We start from the raw sequence: 15,726 nt of genomic DNA, 5'->3' as shown, positions 1-15,726 counted from the left end.
CCTTCCCAGGCTGTAGGAGTGATGCTGTTTGCTTTGAGCAGGGTATGAATTTCAGGCTGGTTTAGGGTAAACTGATCATGCAGTTCCTATAGGCTATTATTCTGGTTCTGGCATTTGTCCTTGGTTCTGTGTCAAAGCTAAAAGCTCATTTTCTTCTGTGATCTTTCCCCTCTCCCCTTCCCCTGGTCTTTGCAGCCCTGCAGGAATAGTGCATTTGTGACAGGGCTTGTCTGTGCTTGTGACAGGGGTGATCTTCAGCCAAACCTACCATGACTTGAGTTTTCCTCCCCAGACCTCAGGACCTCTTAGTTCCGAGTACAGTTATAGTTGGAAAATAACCTCTGTAAAAATCATATCTTGTTGTCCCAAATTTATTCTCCCTCAGTGGTTTCCATGTCAAATTTGCTCAATTTGCCAGTCAAAATAAGATATTTCTACCTGCCAGCTCTGCCAGCTCAGCCTGGGCTGGGGAAATCAAGCTGCGCTCTGGACATCAGCAGCAGCCAAAAAGGATTCTCCAATCAGGGCTGACCTGAATGTGGGTCTGATTTTATATTTTGATATGATTTGTTCTCAGGTAGTCTTACAAGATCTGTGTGACAGACAGCAGCAAGAATACTGTGCTGTAAACACTGACTAACAAATCTTCCCCACTCTCTGTGGGATGATGGGATGTCAGTGGGTCCATTTTACATCTAGGGAACAGCAAGAGGGGGCAGCTTGTTGAGGGTGACACAGAAATACCCTGGCAGTACAAGGAATAGCACTAGGATGTTCTGCTTCTTGCTATTGCTCTGTATTTGTGACAGCAGACTTGAGCACCTGAGTGCTCTGGTCCACTACTTGGTCACCAAACCCCTAACTTTCCTTCAACTTCAGTAGTGTATGAAATCCCCAAAGGGAAGAGGCAGGTGGGCTGACTTCTTGCTCCAGAGAAATGGAAGGAGTAGAGCCACAGGAAAGGTGCTCACATGCAATGGGAATAAATTTTGTTCACAAAGAGCTCCCCTTGTAGTGGTTGGAGCAGTAGGGCATTTCCCACTATCCTTTTCAGAACACCTGACATTTTGAAAATTTGATCATTGACTGAGGATTGTAAAAAATTATACACTCCAGATAACATATTCACTATGTGTGACCGTGCCATATATTAGAAAGGGTGGGAAGAGTGTTCTGGCTATCTCACTAGTTCAAGTCTTCACTATTCTTGTGCTCATGTAATGAATCTCACCAAAGGCTGTCAGCAGGAAGGGACAACAGAGAACAACAAAAGTCATAGTAGATTACTGTAGAGGAACTACAGAGACCAATCCCTAACAAGATCAGTGACCCAGAAGTAGTGTGCCTTACTTGGTTCCTATGGCAGTTTCTCATCCCATGCTTGCATTTGGGATCAAGGCTCATGAGTCAGCTGAAAAGTGAGAACACCAAGCTGCCCTTTCCTCTTCCACAGGTCACAATGACAGCTGTGCTGCAGAACAAGCATGTGTTTTATGGTCAGGATAACTTTACAAACGCATATTTTCAGCTATGAGGCCGTTCCCTGGTATTTCTTGCTCTTCTCAAACACATTGGCCACAGTGAGAAAATCCACCTCCTTTGTTTAAGGAGCTCTGTGTTAGTGAGACCACAGCAGATGACTCCTCCAGGCTGGCATAAACTTGTGAAATGAAAAAATCCAGGTTCAGTGGCTGCACCATGCAGTTCAATAGGAAATGCATAAAGAAGAGGGCTCACCATTACAGGTGGCAGGTCAGAGGCTGTCACATCAAGATAGGAGGCCAGCTGGGTTGGTGGTGGGAGCTTCCTGGTGGGACAGTGTTACCAGAAGAAGGAAACCTCCTCCAGTTGGGCAAAAGGTCTGTGGTAAAGCCCAGTCTCTTCACCTCTGGGCAAGGGTCTCAGCTTGGTAGGGAATTTTTGAAAGTGAGGGAGAGAGTAGGCTATGAGTTGAATTTTTCTTCGTATCCTCCTTTCATAGCAAAAATAGAACATTAATCACAAGTTCCTCTACGTGTTTTTCTTCCTTATTGCACACTAGCTCCTTGCTAGTGTTTGAAGATACAGAAAATAATAAAAAAAAAACAACCTAATGCATCCTCAAGTTATTAATGTATGGTTATTATGTCGATGAATTGCTGAAGATGACTATATATGTTAAAGCTCTGCAAGATTTGCTCATCCATGCATCCTGAGTGAAAGCGATTATTTCAGCGAACAAGTTCTATCTTGTTCTATCAAGTTCTGTGTGTGCTTTGCTTCTCATGATTTCTAATTCAGGCTCATGATTTTAATGTGAATGTCATAATATTTTCAGGCCTGACTCACTCCTTTTTTTAAAATATTTGAACTGTAAATTGTCCTGGCTGCCACTAAGCATAAGTCTTGGGCACTCTGCAACCCCAAAGCTCTGCCTCTGAGCCAAGCTGAGCCAAGGGGCCGTGTTCCCTTTCTACAGCAAGGAAAGCACCAGGCACATGGAGATGGTGGGAGGCATCTGAAGTAATTATTAACAAAAGCCCTGATGACAGGCTCTGTTAGAAAGGATCAGGTGGGCCCTGGGAAAAGGCTACATCTCCACAAAGAAGGTGACAGACAAAACAAGCAAGGATTTCCAACTGGCATGCAGGAAAAACTGCTAAATGATCTCAGCTGTGTGCGACAGTGGCAGCCTCACCTGAGATGGGTGGGAGGGTCCTATGGAGGGAGGCAGCCAGGTCATTCCTCATCAAGTGCTGGGATAGGATGAGGTGGAATGGGATGTCCCAGATATAGTACCACCTGTCCTCTTGAGAGCTGTTTGAGTGTGGGTAGAAGAATGATTCTGTGTTTCCTCCAGCTATCTTGCAAAGTTGTACCTGATTGCTTCACTGGCAGTGCCCAGAGCAGAGGTGCACTTGCCTGCCAGGATCTTGACAAAGGTAGGAGGAAAATCCTCTCAGGTGGAGAAATGTGGGGGTGGCTGATCAGTGTGGGTCTGATTCTTCACATTGCTGCTAAGGAAAAAAAAATGGCTGGCTTGTGCTGATCTGTTTTCAATTACAATGTATGCTTGCTTGCCCTGTTGCCTTCCTGCTACTACTCTTGGTGGAGAGCAGGAGCTAAAGGGATCTGGGATGCTCACTGCCTCTGCTTTTGCCAGGGTTGGCTCAGTGAAACCACAGAGTTCTATGTTTCATAGAAGTGCTCCTGCTCTGCTTGGAGGGATGTAAAAGAAAACACAAAGTGTTCCCTGCAAACTGAAAAACCAGGGAGCTGGTCTGTGTGAGTGGCCTGGAGGACTCAGGAAGGGGCAGACAGGTAACCAATTCTTGCTCTAGCAGTATAGTGCACCAGGGTCTTCATCTCCTGATAGTCAGAGCTGGATCTGTCTTCTGTAGCTTCTTCTGCTATGACAAAGAAACTGATCAATGTGACAGGTAAACTGTCTGGGTGTTGCTTACTTTGAGGTATGGATAATAGTTGGGAATTGTTCCTGGTAAATTTATTCTTGAAGAGTTCTATGCTTGGGACACACTGGTGATAGTGATCAGGTCTGGAAAGGTGGTGCAATTGTGTGCATCTTTAAATGAAAGCAAATATGCAGACTGACAAAAGTGGGAACTTATTTTCCCCACAGTTTGCTGTAAACTTGATGCTTGTGCAAGCATATGGAAGACTTTAGAACATTGTCTTTATCACTGAAGATAAAGCAACTTTAAATCTGTCTAGTCAGTGATTTTTCTTATTGCTGAAAGACCTGTTTGTGTAGAGATATTTGCTGAACTGAGTCCATCAGTAATACAGACACTGTAAGGGTTGGTGTCTGCTCTCTTGTTCCATTTTAAAGTGTTTATATTTGAGATCTTGATTTTATTCAGCTCAGGTAGCTGTCTACCAACATCTTTTAAAATCAGCCTTGATTTAGCTTTCTCTGTAATCCTTCTGGGACAACCTTTACACTATTTTTTAAGCCCGTTGATTGTTCTCTCTCTCTTCCAAATTACTATGGGATATTTGCAATATCCCACTCTAATGCCTACTAATCCATTAAAAATACCTGTGAGATAGATTAGGTAATCCACTGTTCCTCACAGATTGTGCTCTTTAGCTCACTGCTTTCCTTAGAACACCCACAGAATGAGTTCTACATCTGCAAGGGAAAAGCATTTTTCCTCCAAAAGGATCTCTTAGCACTGGTTCACAAGCAGACACAGCTTGCCTGAGAAAACCCTCTTTATTCAGCTCCATAGGGACTGTGTCATTTAACAACACTGGCTGCCATTATCAAGGTTACCCTGGGTGTTTGCAAACAGCATCCCAGGATAGCAGGACTTGAGTGGTCAGTTCTGCCTGCTCTGCAAGTGCTGTCTCTCTTGGCTCTCTGCTGAAGTGTTGGCCTCATTGGTTGCTTGGAGGAAAGGCTGTTTCTTTCTGAAGATCTCTATTTGTTCAGTGTTTGGTGGAAATTCTGAAGGTCTGCTCAAGAGCTATGCTATGGTTGTACCTTTTTTCAGATGTTCCATCACACCTGTGTGCTGTCCTTTGTATCACCATCTTGGTGAGAGCTTTCTCTAAGTTTTCATTTATCTTAGGAAATTCCTATTATTCCCCTTCTTAAATGAACAGTGCAAGCTCAGTCATCTGACTGGGTGAGGTGAAAAGCCAGGCTACCAGAAAAGCAGAATGGTCCAGGCTAGAAATCCTCATTAGCTTCCTTGAACAAGGTGTTGCTGTGTCAGGTCAGCTGTGGATGAATGGGAAGCCTGGCCAGGTTAGGCACCATCTTCCTCTGTGTGCAGGCTCAGGGGCTTAAAAAGTGTCAAGCACTCCCTAAAGAACTATGGCAAAATGCAGCAAAGCTTTCAGGCAGAAGAAACTGCTATCTGCCAGACCTACTTTGGTACTAGCTGTAATCTCCATGAGAATAAGTGGTGTTAGATATCCCTCCTGCCCCTGCAGAACAATGGATCCATAGGGAAACAGCAGGCATTGGCAGCACCAGACATCCTGGAGACCAGGCTCCAAAACATCATGATTGCCTCATGTGGAGGAGATTCCTCAGGAGCAGCAAGTCCCTCATTATCTCTGATTTTCCCCCTTTGACAAAAAGGAAATGTCATGTTTGCTGAGCTGCCATGAAGCCACCATTTTCTTTTGCTATGTACAACAGTGACCAAAAGCATAATGTCATGGTATATGTTGCTCTTTTAAATCCAATGGATATCATGGAATGACCTTCTAAGAATAAGATAAGTTTTGATACCACCCACAGACTGTGTTTCTAGCTGTTGTGCTGATCCTGGGAAGTATTGCTGCAGGTTGGAGAGAGTTCATAAAAATAAGAGTAAAATAAGTCAGAAAAAGTTTGGGTATTAATGGGTATTTGAACTTAAGTTTTGTGGGGAAAGTTTAAATAGGTTCTACTCCTCGCTAGTGAGATGCCACATGAAATACTCTGTTCAGCTCTGGCTTCCTCATCACAAGAAAGACATGGAGCTGTTCCAGTGGATCCAGAGGAGGGATACAAAAATGTCCAGAGGGGTTAAACACCTCTCCCAGGAGAGAGGTGAGAGGCTGATAGAGTTGGGGCTGTACAGCCTGGAGAGCAGAAGGCTCAGGGCAGACCTTGTTGCAACCTTTCAATACTGAAAGGGGACCTATAAGAAAGATGGAGACAAGCTTTTTAGTAGGGAATGCAGTGATAAGACAAGGGATAATGGTTTCAAACTGTAAGAGGGTTTCAAACTGTTGTCCCAAGTGACCAGTCCCTTCTTCCATGAGCTGTGAATTTCTTTCTTCCATGAGACTTCCTTCAAAAGCTCCTTGCTGATCCATGCAGTTCTCTTAGCACCTCTACCCAATTTTTTACTCATAGGAATGCATGTACCTTGGGCTTGAAGGAAGTGATATTTTAAAACTGACCAACTTTTCTGGGCTCCCTTCCCTCCCAGAGTCTTAGCCATGAGATTCCCACAAGTAGATCCTTAAAGAGTACAAAGTTAGCCCTGTGGAAGTCCAGGGTTGTAGTCCTACTTATAACCCTTCTTTCTTGTAAAATACTCAACTCCACCAGGTCATGGCCACTGTCACCAAGGCCTTTTTTTTTTTTTTTTTTTTTTTTTTTTTTTTTTTTTTTTCCCCCCCCCCTCTCTGTGCTGGTGATATATCAATTTTTGCTTCAGTGGCTGATTTCTGGTTACCATGCTTTAAAATAGAGATGTAGAAAAATAGGCAAAATGCCAGAGGAGAACAGCACTAACTGTCAAAGCTTTAGAAAATAACAGCTGAGTAGAGGTTGAAGAAATCAGGTGCATTTAATCTAGGCAGGGCAGTATTGGTGGGGAAGGGAGAGGGATGTAATGTTTTCTCAGTATATAAAGGCTGTTGTTAAGGAGGATTAATTTATTCCTTCACTATTATTGGTGGAAATGAGACAGAACTACATTTACACTGCAGATAAGTTTGGATATTTAGGAAAAGCCTTCAGTGTAGTGAAAGGCAGGAAGAGATTTCCAGTACTGTGGAATTTCTGATGCTGGTGGCTTAAAGAAACTCTAATCTGTTTTCCATGAAGAATATGGATTGTACAGCCTCCCAAAATCCCTGCTAGTGTCTTTGTTCCTGTATTTCCTGTAGTTTAGGCTAAAGGGTAGATTTGGGGCTGATGCCTGTTCCTTAGGCAAGCCTTGGCTCTTCCAGCATGGCCAAGTTCAGAAGAAATGCAGGAACCAGAGTCCTTAAAGATTGGCTGCAGTTCATAAAAATGGTGTGGCTTCATTGGATGAGAATATAAAGGAAGATCTGTTAATTTGTCCCTTGGTTTTGAGTCTTTTTTGCTGTGTCTGTATTGCAGCTAGAGATCTGATGGCAGCAAAGCCCAGGCTTGCTCTAGTAGAACTTTTTTGAGTAGGAGTGAAGAATGAGCTTGGACCTTAGTTCAGGGCAGTTGCAGAAGAAGGCATCCCCTGTCTGGAGATCTTTTACACTGAATTTTGTGCTATTGTCTTCACTGCTCTCTACAGCCTTGGGATATGAGTCTGAGATCTGGAAGTCATGTTCTGATCTGGGCTGCCTTCACCTCTGGCTATAATGCAGGTGGGCACAGGTTTGGACACACGACTTTTCCTTTGCAGTCATGCCAGAGGGATTACTTTTGTAGCAACATGACTTTAGGCTCTGGAGCTTTTAAGCATTATAAAATGTGAAAGTAGAGGGTTGCTGGCAAAATATTGCAACTTGTTCTCTGCCTTGGCTATTTTCATATTTGACAGGTATCACTTGCAGAAAAAAGCATAGGTTTTACTAAAACTCTTTTGTTTCCTTCAGCTTCCCAAGCACATTTTTTACAGGCATCAAGTTACTTTCAGGACAAAATGTGGGTGATTTCTCCAATGGTGATGAGAGATGGGGACTTGTGAGGGTGCTGTTCACTGGTGAAAGTGGCAGAACATTTCACTCATGATCTTGTCTACAAATCTTTTTTAGTTTTAAGCTTTTTCTTTAAGGGAAGAAGGTCTCGATTTATGCACCTATTGACAAGGCACAGATAAGAGCATGGAGCTTTAATATCAGGTTTGCATCTTTTACCTTGTCTCAAATCCACAAATGCAGAGTTCTGCTTTTTTTGAACAAATTTACAAGAGGCATTATCCATATTCTAAATACTCTATTTTTGTATCCCTCTTGCCTGAAGTTATAAGCCTTGGCAAAATTCATATCTTTTTTTTTATGTGTGTACTACTTTTGTGTACAATCTATATATTGGACATCAGCTGGTCTCTAGTTTTTTGTTGGGCTGCAGTAAGGGGATGCTTTTCCTGTTGGCTTCTGTTCATGCTCTTGCATCCTTGTCCTGAGGAGACTCTGAGCCAGTCTTTGCAACAGATCTGGGGAAGGTGAAATGTGGGGAAGGTTTTTCTGTGATCAAGCTAAGAGCAGGTCCAGTAAGGGACCTTGCAAGCCTTCATCTTTGGAGTTTTTGTATGACAATCATATCCTTCTGCCTGTGGGCTGATAGGCACAAAACCCAGGGTAGGCAAGTGGAGAGTGAAGTCTCCTGCTTGCCATGATGGTTGGGGTTATGAGGTCTTGGCAGTGCACAGAGTGCCAAGAGGAGCATTGCTGGATGTGTAGAGGAGCTGGGTGCAGCTGAGCCCAGGCTGCCAGGGAGCAGCGTGGCTGACAGGCAGTCCAGCATTTGACTTGGAACTGGGTGTGAGGAGGTCTGGATCTTACCCATGGCTCTGACAGTGAGTCACTGCATAACCTCAGGCACTCAGATACCATGGTGATGAACACAGCACAAATGTCTAGACAGATAGATTAGATTGGATAGACTTTGCATTTGACAAATATTTGTATATTGCCACTGTCAGTGCTCCCCTGCAATAACCACCCAGTTTCAGTGGGTTTCAGTGGGTCACCTATGCAGCAGAGGGGGGAAAGAACAATTTTTTCACTAAGGAAGGAGGGGACACATAACCACAGGGATGCGAGTACCAGTGGTGACAGACTGGAAGCAAAGCAGGCAGAAGGGCAGCTACTGGATGGTGACTCTTCTGCATGGCAGAAAGATTCAGGAGTCAGGTGCTTGGTTCTCCCCAGCTCTGCTGTAGCCCTGCAGATGGTACCCATCTCTCCTTCTGTAACCAAGCAGTCTGTAAGCACCTCAGGGCAGCAGTGACTTCCTCCTTCTGCTATGGCTTCTATCGCAAGACCCTGATTTCAGAGAAAAAAATACAAAATACCAGAGAAGCTTCCTTAAAAGCTTTTCCTATGCCCCTGTCAGCCTCTGGCACAAAGATGGATGCAGGAGAATCAGCGCTCTCTTCAGGGTGACTCTTTTTTATTTTCCCACCAGGTTCTTTAGTGAAAGATGAATGTAGCAGTCCAGCAAATATTTTACTATGAGGGTGCCCACATAGGGATTTCAAGAGGCTCTGAAAAGTTTCCTGTGCACCCCTGATAGTGAGCCAGAAGTGCCATGGAAGAGCACTGCCTCTTTAAGGAGATTTGCATAACAAGGCCTAATTACAGTTGTTGATTCTGATGTTTTCAGTGTTGTTAATATTCCAGTAAAGGATAATGCCACTTAATTTGCAGCAGAGGACCTTGGTTAACAGTACACCCAATCACAAGGCAGACCTAATGGCACTACTTCCCTGCTTCTGGTAACACATAATTTAAAAAATCATTTCATTCCTAAGTTGTGTGGTTCTCCCCTCTCATCCAATCTTCTAATTACTTTCTAAGCCATTTCATTATTATCTGTAAATATTTCAGCACTTAGATATACCAGTGAATCCATGGAAGAATTAATACCTTGAGGTTTTGTACCTTGCATGTACAAGAAAAGGGGCTTTACTTGCACTGGGTTGAATTTGTGCTCTGAATTTGGAGCCATAGGGATGATGGGAGAGAGGCAAATTCAGCAAGCTACTGGAGGTTTTTGCTGGTTTTGGTAGTAGATGTGTACTTCTCTGCAAATTGTTTTCTGTGGCTTATACCCCAGTGGCAGTGCTGTCCTGTCCCCTGAATATGGGAGCTGCTGGTCAGAGAGGTTTAGGTAAAACTGGGTAAGAGTCTGGATCGTGCCCCACACACCCGGAAAAATTGACTGAAATGGCTGAGTCCTGTCCTGACTCCACAAATCTGTGGGAAGTGGTAATACAGCTCCTGGGCAAGAGAAGGCAACAGATGTGGCTGTGGCTACTCCTGTGTGACTGCTTCACAAGCTCATCTTGTGTGCTGCAGTCAGTGGCACTTCCAGTGTGAGGGGTAGCTTGGTCACTGGGTAAAGGGATATCTAAAGTTGAGATGTTCACCACAGCTCTGTGGCTGCAAGCAAGAGGATGGGTGGTGACATGGGTCCTGATGACCATGGTAAAATGGGGGATCCCTTCTCTAATCCAAATGAGAGCTCTCTGCTCTGAAAAGCTGCTATATGACTGCTGCTTTCTCAGTTGACAGGCCTGGTCCCTGCACTTGTCTGGTGTCTTGGGTATTGAAATTGACTTTGGGTTTTCAGACTGGGCACTCAGAGCATACAGGGTGATGTAGAAGTGATCTGGAATATCCTTCCTGACTATGTGTTGCATGGGATTGATTTTTCTTGTATGGTGAATCAGCAATCCCACTAAGAGTCTACTGATGATCTCTGAAGGCATTATTTGGAATAACCAGAGATAAATGTATAATTAGGGGGTTAATTAACTTCCAGGAATTAAAGAATCAAGCTTAGGCTGCACCACTGCTCAGGGTGAGTCTGTAAGGCCGGGAGTTAGAGAAATCTACTTTAATCATTTGAGCACATGTGACTCGGAAATCCTTGTTACTTGGGGAGTTTGAGACTGCTTTAAATTATATCCAAGAATGTCTAGACATTCTTTAATAATAGGAGGTGGGCATAAATATAGCCCTAATTGAGTCCATTTGTGTTTCAGGTAACCCTGTCACAGTTGGAATGAGCATCCATATCTCCAGCATTGACCAGATCTCTGAAGTCAACATGGTAAGTTTGGAAAGAGATTTAAAAAAAAAGCCTAAAGTATTCTTCTATTCTCTGATGGAGATGTGCTTCCAAGACAAGAGCTTCTCAGAGCCACCAGACATCTCAGGGTGTACTTCTGAAAAGCAGGGAATGTTACACCCCTACTTCCTTCACTGAAGTACTACAGATCTTCCCTGAAGCTGGGAAACTGTTGAAATAAAAATTGTATTTGTCTGGTACTGATGAAGTATTTTTTTCATCTGTTATAGACACAAAATTTTGAGGGGTGATGGTAACTCCAGTTGAAGATGTTTTTTTCCTCCCTAAAGTATATGTAATTTTCTCTATGTATAGTATGATGAAAAATAAAAACAAGCACTTAACTGGGCCATAGGAAAGGAGGTTTTCTTACTTAGCATACTGGTTTCAGTCTAAGCCTTATTCCTTCCATCCACTGAATGCCATGGGACTGCCTGTCAATTGTTCTCCCAGCCTGGGACTGAAACAATCCTGAGCTCACTGAAATAACACCTGATAGACAGGACTGACATGTGAGACCTCTGTGGTACACATACTAACCCTGCTGGTAGCATTTGTGATGTGGTCAGATATGCTGAAAGGCAGTAGTTCACTTCCTAGAGTGAAGTAAAATCTTAGGCTTGATGAGTGTGAGGTATCCCTGGTGTTATTTGTGAACACGTGGGTGGAGGATCCCTGCTGGCATCTCTGGAGCTAGTGGCATTTTACCCAAAGGGTCTCATCCCTTACTCTTCTGTACTGGTTGCACACCCACCCCTCCAGGCCATTAATACCTATTCCTTAAAACAGTAGATGTGAGCTGTGGTTTTTGGTTGGCACCAAGGCAGTGGTGGCTTTACAGTCAGCCTGTGCCTGCCAAGTTGAAAACCAGTCAGTGGCTTTTTGTCCTTGTTGGTGGTAACTGGTACTTCTTTGAAGATCTCTACTAGAAATGGAGTCATCAAATGGAGATCTCATTTTAGGTGGCATTGGTAGACTGGAGCTCTTCGTGACACCGAGAAGAAAAAATAATCTGCTAATATAGTAATGTTTTGGGGTGAAATTGGTTCATTATTTTGGTAATAGTTTGAATACACAGCCAGGCCTGTGTTATCTGTGTCTCAGAAGCACTTAGTACCTAGCAGAGGACATGGATTGTGCTGATCATTGCCTAGTCTTGCCTTCCTCTCTTCTGCCCAGAGGCTTTTCCTCCAAACTCTTCACCTTTCCAAGACACTGAGTGGACTGGAAGGCTGGTGGAGACCTGCTGGCAGCAGCTGTCCTGTTCCTTGGTTTCTGACAAATACAGGAGAATCCTAGGCCAATTTAGAACTCTCGCTGTTTAAGTCAATTAAAACCTTGGTCTCAATGCTCCTGTCCTATTTATCTGTTTCCAGACTATCCTGCCCTGTTTCTCTGACCCAGCAGCTATTCTGCTGCCACATGAGTAGGTGAGGAAGGGAAGCCAGACAACCTGACTTGTCCTTTTTGTTTCCAAACTGCTTGAGAATCCCGAGTGTGTATGTGGGTATGGCCCAGGGTAAAGGCCTAACCAGGAACCTTCAGGTTCTCATATGGAACACTTTCTTTTGCAGACTGTCTCCTATCATCCCACCAGCACTCTAATTATCTGGATGGCAAATTATACCTCAGTTTAGTAACAGTGGTGCTGGACAGTGTGTACAATTGGAGTTTCAGGTACAGACCTATGTCCCCATTGTACTGAGTAGCTATGCTTGAGGTTAGACTCAACTTAGAAGAGCCAGATGGCTTAACTTAGTTCCATCTATCTTGCCTGTCAGGGCAGAGCACAACTTTGAGCCATCTTCTCCATCAGTATCAATTTGGACTTGGGTTTTCCTATATGGTGAACCATATAGGTCACCCTCCTTGCCAGAGCCAGCATCAACAATCTGGCACCTGGGCCTGTAGATTAAGACCTCAGCTTACACAAACACAACTGTGAGAGAGTGAGGATTTGGTTCTCAGCTTACCTGTAGCAACTGCCTTGGTCTTTCTCTCTTTACCTGAGAAAACAGCTGAGCACTGCAGAGACTGGTTCAAGATGAAATGCTTGCTGGAGAGGTGTCCTTGAGCTGTAGAGGTTGATCTAGTGATTTATCATACACTTCTTGGAGCTGCTGTGGCCAGGAATGCTGTGTCCTAGCCCAGCAGCCATTCTCTTAGCAATACTTTTAACCCTTGCCATGTGAATGCAATGCTCTCCCCTCTCCTGTAAACAGCTGCTTCCCACTTCCACGGGGTGGTTGGAACAAATGCATATGCTCAGAGGTGGGGAGAAACAACAACAACAAGACCTCTGTGAAATGCACGGGAGAGCAGATTTCTGGCATGGATCTCCATCCATTTGCTGCTGTGTATCTTGCAGAATTTGGGCAGAACTACTGAAGGACATGGAGTGTTTTGATGGTTGTTGCATGGCTGTAATCAGAATGGCCACCTGGCACTGTCCATGCCATGCTTCTGTTGATACTGCCAAGGCATGTCACTTCTGGACTTCTTGTTATCCCTCTTGGCTCTGGGTCTGCCTTGACAAGCATAATATCCTGCCCATCCTTCCTACATATGGTGGGGAGGGGATCACAAAGTGGCCTCACATGAGAACTTACTGAAGATGAAGATCCATAAGCACGCCATGCTGAGGCAACTTCAAAGAAGGGGTTAAAAAATCAGAGTCATCTTAAAGAACAAACATTTAGGGAGCAGAGGAGTTCTTATGCAATCTAAGTTTCCAGGCTGAAGGGATTTTATGTGCATCATTCTTCTGTGTGACCGGTGCCCCAGGGGAAATGCTGTGTCTTTCCCTGCTCTTAGACTTGGATACCGGCAAGAAAAACAAAGCATTTTTTGGCATCCTATGTGACTGGGAAAGGGACTATGCTGTGAATAAATTAAAGGCACACAAGTGAAGATAGGTTGTCATGGCAACCAAATAGCTTCTATTGTTCCACAAGAAGTGTTATTACTTACTGCCCTTTGTAGGATAATTAATTAATCCTCAGACATCCTTTTGGGAACAATGGCCTGGTCCTGGGTCTGGGCAGGCTGAGGAGGGCCCCAGGCTCACCCATTCCCTGGGACTCCTGGAATCTGCTGGCTCTGTGATGGCGAGGAACAAGTGCAATCAGTTACTAGCTGTTGAACGATTAAAAAGTTGTTCTCCACAGGAGTCCATCTGCATGTGGTGCTGTGGAGGAATACAGCTCCACTCATGATCTAAGAAGCACTCCTTGCCTTCACTCCAGTGGGAACTGTGTTCTCAAAATGCTGTTGTGGTGACACTTGAATCCTGAGATACAGGACCCTCTGCAAAGACAATAGTTATGTCTTTATTCTGAAAGTCCCAGACACTAATATACTGAATGTTTTGCAGCCAGCTGTATGTGTTTCTTGCTGCCTTGCTGTACCAAGGTAATGCATCTCCATCTCATTGGGGTCCATGCCCAGCTACTGTACCATGGAACAGCTCAGAAGACAGAGTCATGCCAGGCTGCAGGACATCTGTAACTATAGTGTTGGCTTTGTAATGATCTCCCAGTGATGTGGGACCAAAGCTACAGTTCTTAATTTTAAAAAATGACACCCTCTTGTTTATTGTAGCTGCTGCCTGTGTGTGGTCAGCCATGTTTTCAAGCTCACTTGCTAGAGTAATGCTTTATTACTGTGTACTCCTCTTAGCCCTGCTAAGCAATGCTGAGCTGCAGCCTCTGTTCTTGTCAGTGATTAGAAGGATTATTTGCAGAGCCAAGATCAGTGACATAATTGAAATGCCTGGGAAAGAATTCCAGGGGCCAGCACAAATAGGTATTGGGGAGGGGGACACATTTGACTGGCAGACCCTCTGGGAAATGCTGATCTAGGAAGATGAAAGACCTTGCTGGAGTCTTTTCCTATCCTGTGTGAATTTGCAAGTTGGGTTTTTAAAGGCAGGCTGAAAGGGGGAAGGTCCTCATAATGTTCAGTACCTCAGATGATCTGCAATGAACGGAATGATGGCATCTCCTAGTTATTCTTTAAGGAAACAGGCTGGATAATTTACTTGCTAAATGCCATTTTGCTATAGGTGGTTGAACTACAGTACAGGGAACAACATCCATTATTTTCAAGATGGTTGTTGGGGTACACTGGTACCTGGACAGTGCTATGTTCAGACCTCTTAGTAGGGTACCCAAGTTATCGAGGAGTTTATCCCAGGAGAATGGAGAGTTCTGGTGCTGGAGCAGCGTGTAGGTTTCTGCCCTTGTGGTACTTGTCCTGAATGCTGCTCCAAGTCACTATCAGCTTAATGGTCTGTTTCTATCAACCTGGTTTGGTGGATCCAGTTCTGGTGCTACCTAGTACCAGTGGCTTCAGAAAGGCTGGATGTCTCCCCCAGCTCCTGCATGTCCTTTCAACAGGCAGCTGAGGTCTGACTTCTTCAGGATATATTGTACTTGCTGCATGGTGGGACTAGAGGCTAATACTTCCAGCTGTAGCCTTCTCTCTCTCTAAGTAACTTTTAGGGACATATTTTTCTAGTACAAGACAGTTCAGGCTCCCTTCAAGCATTAATTAAGTGTAAGGAAAACAAGGACAAGTTTTGTATGCATTTGAAATAAGAGCTGGTTACCCTTCGTAACGCTTCATTTTTCCTGCTCTGTGATCTGTGCAGTCCTAAACCTTCCTGTGTATCAGCACACTGTAGACAGCTTGGAGCATCCAGGCATTATTGTTGTGATTTTTGTGGCTACTATAATTGATTCATCCTAAAATGCTTTCCTACATCTGCAATAAAACATTGTTTCAGTTTGTTATATCACTAACCTTAAAGTTTTATCAACCTGGTGACAAGTTGAAAAGTTACAAGAGGATTGTTGTAGAGGGCTAGCATAAGAAAAAAGGCTTCCAAATAAAAGTATTCAATGTTGGCAGAAATATATGTGTTAAAGGAACAGTGCTTGTGGGATTGGCAATACCTTTTGCTTGGGGTTAGTCTACAGTGCAGGTAGCTTAGACATCTGTGCAGAATGCTTGGCATAGCTGACCTTGATGCTTCAGCTCATTGCTCCCTGCTCCTCTATTGCCTGTTCCCACGCTGCTGTCTCACCAGGATGGCTCCACTCACACTGGCAAACTACACTGCAACTTCTGGGACTTATGTAAGGAAGCATCATGTATGTTATTTCCCAGTTTCCAAAAAGCTTGCTTGAAAAACAAGCTGTCTTGCTTTGGAAAGA

General features: G+C 44.1%; 1 protein-coding gene across 2 annotated transcripts in view; it reads left to right on the top strand.

The window, feature by feature from the left end:
* The window catches only part of LOC139802584 (gamma-aminobutyric acid receptor subunit beta-4), a 65,515-nt gene that overhangs the window by 14,049 nt on the left and 35,740 nt on the right, over positions 1 to 15,726 (top strand). For both annotated transcript variants that reach the window (XM_071757895.1, XM_071757894.1), the window contains exon 3: positions 10,425 to 10,492. In XM_071757895.1, coding sequence (XP_071613996.1) covers positions 10,425 to 10,492 — 68 coding nt within the window. The remainder of the gene's footprint in view (positions 1 to 10,424; positions 10,493 to 15,726) is intronic.

Source organism: Heliangelus exortis, chromosome 14 (genome assembly GCF_036169615.1).
Source record: "Heliangelus exortis chromosome 14, bHelExo1.hap1, whole genome shotgun sequence".
NCBI classification, from domain to species: Eukaryota; Metazoa; Chordata; class Aves; order Apodiformes; family Trochilidae; genus Heliangelus; species Heliangelus exortis.
The sequence above is the reverse complement of the archived record's forward strand: the minus strand, read 5'-3'. Positions and strand labels throughout refer to the sequence as shown.